Below are 9672 nucleotides of genomic sequence, written 5' to 3' on the forward strand. Positions count from 1 at the left end.
CATGATTGGAAATGATGTGTGTAAAAGGAAGGGACAGATTTTTAAAGAGAGAGATAGTGGGTTCTGGTTTGGCATGTTGGGCTCAAGGTAATTTGGGAACATTCAGATAAAGAAACTCACTTGGCAGCTAAGTACATGAGCCTAGAGATCAGGACATTCTGATTTAAGAAGCATTGATGCTATCAACAGACCTTCGAAATTTCACAAATCAAATGAGTAAGGAACATACTCAATGACTTGTTGTTGTTACAAAGGTCATACATTTTTAGGATGTGATACTTAGAGAATATGGGCAAGTGAATAAACTGTGGAAAATTCTTAAAGAGATGGGAATACCAGGCCACCTGATCTGCTTCTTGAGAAATCTGTATGCAGGTCAGGAAGCAACAGTCAGAACTGGACATGGAATGACAGACTGGTTCCAAATAGGAAAAGGAGTACGTCAAGGCTGTATATTGTCACCGTGCTTATTTAACTTATATGCAGAGTACATCAAGAAAACACTGGGCTGGAGGAAGCACAGGCTGGAATCAAGATTGCTGGGAGAAATATCAATAACCTCAGATATGCAGATGATACCACCCTTACGGCAGAAAGTGAAGAGGAACTAAAAAGCCTCTTGATGAAAGTGAAAGAGGAGAGTGAAAAGGTTGGCTTAAAGCTCAACATTCAGAAAACGAAGATCATGGCATCCAGTCCCATCACTTCATGGCAAATAGATGGGGAAACAGTGGAAACAGTGGCTGACTTTATTTTTCTGGGCTCCAAAATCACTGCAGACAGTGATTGCAGCCATGAAATTAAAAGATGCTTACTCCTTGGAAGGAAAGTTATGACCAGCCTAGACAGCATATTAAAAAGCAGAGACATTACTTTGCCAACAAAGGTCCGTCTAGTCAAGGCTGTGATTTTTCCAGTGGTCATGTATGGATGTGAGAGCTGGACTGCGAAGAAAGCTGAGCGCCGAAGAATTGATGGTTTTGAACTGTGGTGCTGGAGAAGGCTCTTGCTAGTCCCTTGGATGAGAGTAGTTCCAACCAGTCCATCCTAAAGGAGATCAGTCCTGGGTGTTCACTGGAAGGACTGATGTTAAAGCTGAAACTCCAATACTTTGGCCACCTGATGCAAAGAGCTGACTCATTTGAAAAGACCCTGATGCTGGGAAAGATTGAGGGCAGGAGAGAAGGGGATGACAGAGGATGAGATGGTTGGATGGCATCACTGACTCAATGGACGTGGGTTTGTGTGGACTCCACGAGTTGGTGATGGCCAGGGAGGCTTGGTGTGCTGCGGTTCACGGGGTTGCAAAGAGTCGGACACGATTGAACAACTGATCTGAACTGAACTGGAGATAAAAATTACACATAATCTTTCCACTTCTTACACATAAATACACACACACACACCTTCATTTCTTTAAAAAATGCATTTTTGAATAAATAAATGGATATTTCAAAGGCATTTTAAATTTAATGTCTGTTAGCCCTGTTTTCAGGATTTCGCTAGGGTTTCTGTAACAAAGTACCAAGAATTGGATGGCTTAGAACAACAGATTATGGTCTAACAGCTCTGGAAGCTAGAAGTCAGAGACCGAGGTGTTGGCAGGATTGTGCTTCCCCTGAAGCCTCTTGTTTAGGAAGTATCTGCTCCAGGCCTCCCTCCTAGCTCAGAGGGCCCGAGGAGATTCTTGCCTTGTAGATGACCATCTTTCCCCTGTATCTCCTTGTGTGGTCTTCCCTCTATACATGTTGGTCTGCATGTCCAAATTACCCCTTTTTATAAGGACACTGCTGCTGCTGCTGCTAAGTCACTTCAGTCGTGTCCAACTCTGTGCGACCACAGAGATGGCAGCCCACCAGGCTCCCCTGTTCCTGGGATTCTCCAGGCAAGAACACTGGAGTGGGTGGCCATTTCCTTCTCCAATGCATGAAAGTGAAAAGTGAAAGTGAAGTCTCTCAGTTGTATCTGACTCTTTGCGACCCCATGGACTGCAGCCTACCAGGCTCCTCTGTCCATGGGATTTTCCAGGCAAGAGTAATGGAGTGGGCTGCCATTGCCTTCTCCGTATAAGGACACAGTCATATTCAATTAGGACCCACCTTAATTACCTCATCTTAACTTGACCATCTGCAAAAATCCTATTTCCAAATAAGCCTGTGTTCAAGGTACTGGGGGTTTAGATTTGAATATCTGTTGAGGGGACACTTTGCAACCCATAACACCATCTGAGGCTTGGGTCCTATGTGCTGCATAGTTGCAGGGAAACCGGGACTGGACCACCAGTGAACTAGGTGGATACCTTTTGGGAAGAGCAGAGAAGAGTCTAAGCTGAGGTTCTGTCTTCCTTTTCTCTGACTCTGCCTTGTTTCTGTCTTGGCTTCTTCAAGAGGCTTCACATTACCTCCCTATAAGAGGAGAATGGGAGATATGTCTTTCTTGGAAAGAAAAACAGTTGAAAAAGAGGGCTGCCCCACAGAAGAGGTTAGAGCTCCTTCTTCTCACCTGACCTGGTAGACATTCAGGCAAATTTCCCAAGTAGAAATTTGGGAGTTACTTTTTTTTTGGCTGCACCATACAGCATGCAGATTCTTAGTTCCCTGACCAGGGATCAAACCCATGCCCCCTGCAGTGGAAGCATGGGGTCTTAACCATCAGAAAAGTCCCTTGGGAGCTACTCTTGATTTCTTCCTCAAACTGTAGTCCCATCCATCACTCTCTCTTACAAAGTTGGCAGTGTTCACTTCACAAGCAGGGCCGTATACTCAGGAGGCCTTCACATTAAGGCTTTACTATTCTGGGATCGCAGTCTTGAGATTCTTAGCCATTTTATCTTTGAGTGTGTGTTTTGTATACAAAGTGTGATGGGACAGTGGTATATGTGCCCACCTACCCCGGACAGGTTCTTGGTTTCCTGCTGTTCACTGCCCTGTTAGCACCCTGGTCCCTTCTTGGCATCCCCCATCTTGTCCCATCTGGTGGCACCTGTTACCCTCTACCCCTGGTGGAGGCCTGGAGCTGGGAGGGTCAGGGTCAGGCACGGTGTCCTGCAGTGTCTGGGGTGAGGTATGCAGTGACCATCCCACCTGGACTGGCCGCACCATGGCACTGTTTAGTGGGTGACTAGATGAGGACCAGACAGTCTCCCCTACGGCAGGTAACTTATGGAGGTATTTTATGGAGGTTGCAAAGCCTTTGAGGGTCATGTGTGGGTCTGCAGGCTTGTGGTAGAGAAAGATGCCTGATTTGGGTTCCCTGCCCTCCTCTGGAGGAGAAGGCAATGGCACCCCACTCCAGTACTCTTGCCTGGAAAATCCCATGGACAGAGGAGCCTGGTAGGCTGCAGTCCATGGGGTCGCAAAGAGTCAGATACGACTGAGAGACTTCACTTTCACTTTTCACTTTCATGCATTGGAGAAGGAAATGGCAATCCACTCCAGTGTTCTTGCCTGGAGAATCCCAGGGACGGGGGAGCCTGGTGGGTTGCCGTCTATGGGGTCACACAGGGTCGGACACGACTGAACCGACTTAGCAGCAGCAGCAGCCCTCCTCTGGAGAATGAGGCATCTGGCAGCAGCAGGGGGATCCTGTCAACTAGTTGTCAGGCCCACAGTTTGCACAGGTTTCCCCTACTCTCACGCCATCTCCCATCATTATGGAGCAGCCCCTGGGTGCCTGCGAACTTCTACACTTACCTTGTGACTGGTGCAGAGAACATTGCCTCAGATTCTTCTATGCCTGGGGGACCTTCTCAACCTCCTTCTGAATTTGCTGAGTCTGGCTTGTAACAGTTTCTTCTGACCAGCTTCAGGCACTTTCTGGGGATGACCCATGAAATACAAATTGTGAAACTTCAGTGATTCTGCCTTGGAGTTAAATGCTCTGATATTTGTGTTTACAACTGACATTATACAATATAATGAGGAATGGTAAAATTCATGCTAATAATTTAAAATTTTGTTTTATTTTGAGTAGATTAAATAGCAAATTAAAACTATGGCAGTAACTGTAGTTAGCACTGCTGTGTGGTTTCTTTGTAAGTTGCTAAGAGAGTAGATCCTGAAAGCTCTTATCGCAAGGGAAAAAAAGACTTTTTTTGGTTTTATGAGGTGATGAATTACTGTGGTAATTATTTAGCGCCGTGTGTAAGTTAAGTTGTTACGCTCTACACCATAAACATCTGTGCTGTGTCAATTACATCTCAGTAAAACTGAAAGAAAAAAAGATTAAAAAACTATTGTGGCAAATTTAGAGGGAGAAAGACAGACTGTGAAAGAGGGGAAAAACTTCATATTTTAGTATCTTTAATGGATGTTTCCCCAGCTTTCTAAATAAGTGCCCCCTCCCATTTTCCTTCTTTTTTTAAAATATGTTTAGTTGGTTATTTGGCTGTGCTGGGTCTCTTGTAGCCTGTAGAATCTAGTTGCCTGACCAGGGATCAAATCAAACCTGGGCCCTCTACACTGGGAGTGGAGTCTTAGCCCCTAGACCATCAGGGAAGTCCCCGGGTCCCTATTTTCAGATTGTGCTTAGCCTTGCAAATTATGTAACTGGTCTTGGAGCCAGGTATGCAGGGACCAGGTAGTACCAAGAACTGGAAATTCAGAAGTGACCAAAGCACAGCCCCTGTCCTCATGGAGTTTGTAGAGCAGTGGAGGAAATAAGATGGTCACTAAGTCATGAAAGAAGATAAAGATGAAAATGAAATAAGGTTCATTTTATAGTACGTGCTCTCAAGGAAAGCAGCAGGATAACTAGGTAGAGCGTGATGAAGGAGGTTACCTGGGGTGGAGGTCATGAGGGGTCTTTACCTCCTGTCTCTTCACCATTATCACTGCCTCCTGGGCTCTGACTGGTCTCCCTGACTTTCAGTGTCCCCTTAAATCCAGCTACTGCACAGTCATGTGACTCAACTCTCTGAACAAAATCTGACTAATTCACACCCTTGGTTGTTTCCCCATCACCACCATTCTCTTCCTGTGGAGTCTGAGTCAATTCGTGCTAACTTCTTCAATTTTACTTCTTCGCACTCTTGCTGCTTCTTTGCTTTAATGACACTGAGCCCCTTTCAGGCATACTTGTAAACTATCAGAATATTGATTTTCACCTTCCTGCCTTTGCTCCTCTTTTTCCAACCACCTGGAATATACCCCCTACTTACCTTCCCATCTTTTATGTCAGTTCAGTTGTCATAATAACATTAACACCAATGAGAATATTAATAACATCATTGATAATATTAATAACATCATCATTATTATTCACAAGATGGGGGTTGTAGAAAGGAGTAACATTTAATATTATAATAACATTTGAATGTTAATAATATTTAATGAGACATTGTTCTGAGCACTTACATGTATTAACTTCTATAGCTCTTCGTCTACAAAGAATGTCACCTGCCATATCAGTAAACAGAGGATATTGTGGCCATTAAGCCATCAGCCACTGCAGCTGCTCCCACCCCTTCCCTCTAAAGTAGACTGTGAGGGGATTGAGGATGGAGAGAACAAGATACTGGCCCATGATACTGGCCCTCAGATCTAGGGCATATCTGAGGTACATATCAGAGGAAAGATTCGATGAGCATCTTCCCATACATAGAAAAGTGCTAAATTCATGAACCTGAGATGTTCTTTAATAGGAACATGTAGATTTTCTTTAATAGGAATCTTTTGATGTTCCAACTACCTCAGCTTTTTTTTTTTTTTGCAAGAATCCCTATGTATTCTGGCTCCTCCCTTATCTCTTTGGAGCAGTCCCTCTGAGCTATCTGAGAGGCTGTGTTCTGGGCTTAAGTCCTCAGTATGTCTACCGTATAAAATATAGTTCTCAACTATAGGTTGTGCATTTTTTTCACTCGACACCCTCAGTAATCTTATGAAATAGACATTATTATCCATTGTCATTTCGCTGAGGCACAGACAAGTTAAGTGACTTGCCCAAGGTCATATACTGAATAAGTAGAGGAGCTGGGATTAAAATTCAAGCAGGTCAGGCCCCAGAAGTATCACTCTTAGTCAAAAACTATCCTGCCTTCATCCTTACTGCATCTTTTCATTGCACAGTGAATTTGTACTGGTTTATTTGCATGTCTGTGTTCCAGGAGACTTTAACTCTTTGAGGGGAAGGATGGTATTGTACTAACCTTGTCTCCCCAGTCCCTGGTGCAGAGTAGGCTTTCAATAAATATTTGTTGAATGATTAAATTTGAATTTGATTAATCTTAAATGAAAGATCCTGAGATCATTAAGATATGGTCACTTTACTGAATTCAAGAGCCAATTTCTCAATGTATGAGCACCCCTAATAAGAATACTCCCAGAAGCAAATAAATAAATCCTTATTTGGGAAAAAGAAGGTATAGATGCAGACATTATTCAATCATTTGCTATTAAGGATTGTCTTTGGCCAACTCAGAGAACAGTAATCATTATAGTTTGCATTTGGCTATTTTTATTACTTTAAAAAAGATTTTTGGGGCTTTCCTGATGGCTCAGTGGTAAAGAATCTGCCTGCCAATGCAGGAGACACAGGTTCAGTTGTTGGTCCCAGAAGACCCCACATGCTTCAGCGCAACTAAACCTGTGCCCCACAACTATTGAGCCTATGTCCTAGAACCCATGTGCTACAGCTGCTAAGCCTGTGTGTGAATTACCGAAGCCTGCATGCTCTAGGGCCCATGCTCTACAATAAGAGAAACCACTGAAATGAGAAGCCCATGCACCACAGCTGGAGAGTAGCCCCCGCTTTACTGCAACTTGAGAAAAGCCTGTGCAGGAATGAAGACCCAGCACAGCCAAAGATAAAAACAAATAAATAAAAAAATTTTTAAAGATTTTTGGTCACTATTGCTTTTGTTAGAGATTCAAAGCATTTTTCTTTCTATCCCTGCTCTTTAAGTTCACTCCTTTGTTGTTTCTGACTGGATCAGTGGTTTTCCCCGAATTTCTGTTTCCCACAGCTTCTGTGGGGCCAGGCCCATGGCTATGCATTTCAACAGTGACTGCTTTCCTAGGCTTCTCAGCGGTGGGGTTGAAAGGAGCTTTGATATCCTGGCTGTCTCCCAAAACTCTCCTCCACCTTTAGGAAGATTTTTCTTGATCATTTCCTGCTGAGAAGCAGCAACAATAAACATGCACACATGTAACGTGGGATGAAGCATATTAGCGCTAGCTTGTTCATCATTCATTCATTCATTATTGAGACCAGTGGGCCTTACAAGTTTGTGTCCACTAGGGAATGAGATACAGGCTGATACTGAGAGGGGCTCAGGGTGGCAGAGGAAGCCACAGGGGAATCATAGACAGGGGATAAGATTCGTTATTTCTCTACAATTTTGCTTGGATTACTTTTGCCAGTAGTAAAATTATAAAAGGTATATATCATACTGTGTGTGTGTGCTAAGTAGCTTCAGTCATGTCCGACTCTTTGCAACCTTATGGACTGCAGCTCACCAGGCTGTTCTGTCCATGGGATTCTCCAGGCAAGAATATTGGAGTGGGTTGCCATGCTCTCCTCCAGGGGATCTTCCTGACCCAAGGATTGAACCTGTGTCTCTTACATCTCCTGCATGCATGTCATACTACAAAAAAACAAAATTACCTAATATTGGCCAATAACTTTTTGCATTTTGGTTGCAGAGACTGTGAACACAACAATACAATTCTCCTTCAAGGAAATACGATTTTCTAAGGTATTGTTCAAGTTGTTTTGTACTTCTTTAATCTTTTGTTGTAACAGATGTGTTAAGAATTTGAAAAAAGCAATCCACAACTTCTAAAAATATTGATTCAAGATTAAGATGTTCAAGATTTTTTTTAACTTTTTTTGATTTTGTATATTTTGCTATTTATTCTTTCTGTAGAATATGGAAAAATAGAAAACTTACACCAAAGGAAACCCTTTTTTAAAAAATTAATTTTATTTAATTTTGGCTATGCTGGGTCTTTGTTGCTGTGCAGGCTTTTCTCTAGTTGCAATGAGCGGGGGCTACTGTCTAGTCATAGTGTGTAGGCTTCTCATTTTGGTGGCTTCTCTTGTTGTGGAATATGGGCCCTAAAGCAGGTTTCAGTAGTTGACACCTGTGGGCTTGGGAGCTGTGGCACACGGGTTTAATTGTTCCATGGCATGTGGGATCTTCCTGGACCAAGGATCAAACCCATGTCTCTGGCACTGGCAGGTGGATTCTTTACCACTGTGCCACAAGGAAAGTCCAAGGAAAGTCTTTTTAAATTCCGACATACGTTGCTAAAAGTAATGCAAATGCTCATTGTTAATATGATGAAAATCTTTGGGTGCAAGCATTATTGTGACCATTGTGTGTAACTCAGTAACTGCCTCCATGAGTAATAATGATGGGCAATTTTAGATATTTGCATTACAAGTGCAATGAAACTTTGTACATTTCACTTTTGGTTAACTATTTTAAAATAAACATTAATAATACATATTTTGTTTCAAATTATCAATATTTCTAATGTTTGAAAATTTTGTAGGCTAGTCTAGAAAACTGAGGAAGTATTAAGTAGCTTTCTGCTAGTAAGACAAAATTCTTATAAAAGTCTTACAAGATAGAAGCATCTAACATTTTATATTACTTGTATTTCATTTTAGGGACAATACAACTGTATTACAGAAGCCATCGAGGGGAACACTGAAGAAAAGCTCTTTTGCTTGAACTTTACTATCATACATTACCCTGATTTCAATTAGAATAAATCAAGTATTTGCTTTTATTTTTCAAAAGTTTTATTCTTCACTTAAAATATTTTTCGCACTGTGTATTTGTTTGCTAGGTCTGCCATAGCAAATACCACAGACCAGGTGGCCTAAACAAGATTTATTTTGTTCTGGAGGCTAGAAATCTGAGATCCAATTGTCAGCCGATTGGGTTCCTTTTGAGGCCTCTCTCCTTGGCTTGTAGATGGCCTTTGTCTCCCTATGTCCTCACGTCATCTTCCCTCTGGGCATGTAACCCTAATCTCTTATAAGGACACCAGCCACTGGCTTAAGGCCTATCCGAGTGACATCATTTTACCTTAACTGTCTCCAAATCTAGTCACCTTCAGAGGTACTGGGGTTAGGGCTTCAGCATGTGAATTATGAGAATTCACAATTCAGCCTGTAGCACACAGGTAATAAAAGTAATCTCTCCAGTTGCTCCTCTTCTCTCAATTTTCTGCATCTGCTTTGGAACAAGTTGCCAGCATTGGTTGCCTGGACTCCTCTGCTGCCTCCTGACTAACCACCCTACACCTGGTCAGGTATCTCAGGTAAGTTATCCTTCACAGAGGCACTTTCAATAATACTTTCAAAATACAGCTCATCATGCACCTGGAAGAAAACAAAAACAAGCTCCTCCTAAGGTTTTTGATCCCATTTGGGATAAAGTTGGAATCTTTTGGAGGGTCTGCTAGTCCCTACCCACCTTTTCCCTCCTCAGCCCCTTTTCCCACCACCCTTCCCTTGCTCTCTGTGTTCCAGAGTGTGCCATACTCCCTCCTGCTCCAGAGCCTTCACCCACACAGTTCCCTCTGCTTCAGTTACATGCATCTACTCTACCTGACCCTTACCCCTTATCAGTAATAGAGGTGGATCTTCATTGGCTCAAATGCTACTTTCTCAGGGAATTCTCATCAGGCAGCGTGCAGCACACCTATTACACTTTTGATA

At 42.7% G+C, this 9672-nt stretch overlaps 1 protein-coding gene across 1 annotated transcript in view; it reads left to right on the top strand.

The window, feature by feature from the left end:
- LY96 (lymphocyte antigen 96) overlaps positions 1 to 8745 on the top strand; it is a 35180-nt gene extending 26435 nt beyond the window's left edge. The window contains exons 4-5 of the mRNA XM_069600328.1: positions 7641 to 7693; positions 8614 to 8745. Of these exons, the coding sequence (XP_069456429.1) occupies positions 7641 to 7693; positions 8614 to 8712 (152 nt within the window). The 3' untranslated portion in view covers positions 8713 to 8745. The remainder of the gene's footprint in view (positions 1 to 7640; positions 7694 to 8613) is intronic.
- The last annotated feature ends 927 nt before the right edge of the window (positions 8746 to 9672 follow it).

This window comes from Ovis canadensis, chromosome 9, assembly GCF_042477335.2.
Source record: "Ovis canadensis isolate MfBH-ARS-UI-01 breed Bighorn chromosome 9, ARS-UI_OviCan_v2, whole genome shotgun sequence".
Classification (NCBI taxonomy): Eukaryota; Metazoa; Chordata; class Mammalia; order Artiodactyla; family Bovidae; genus Ovis; species Ovis canadensis.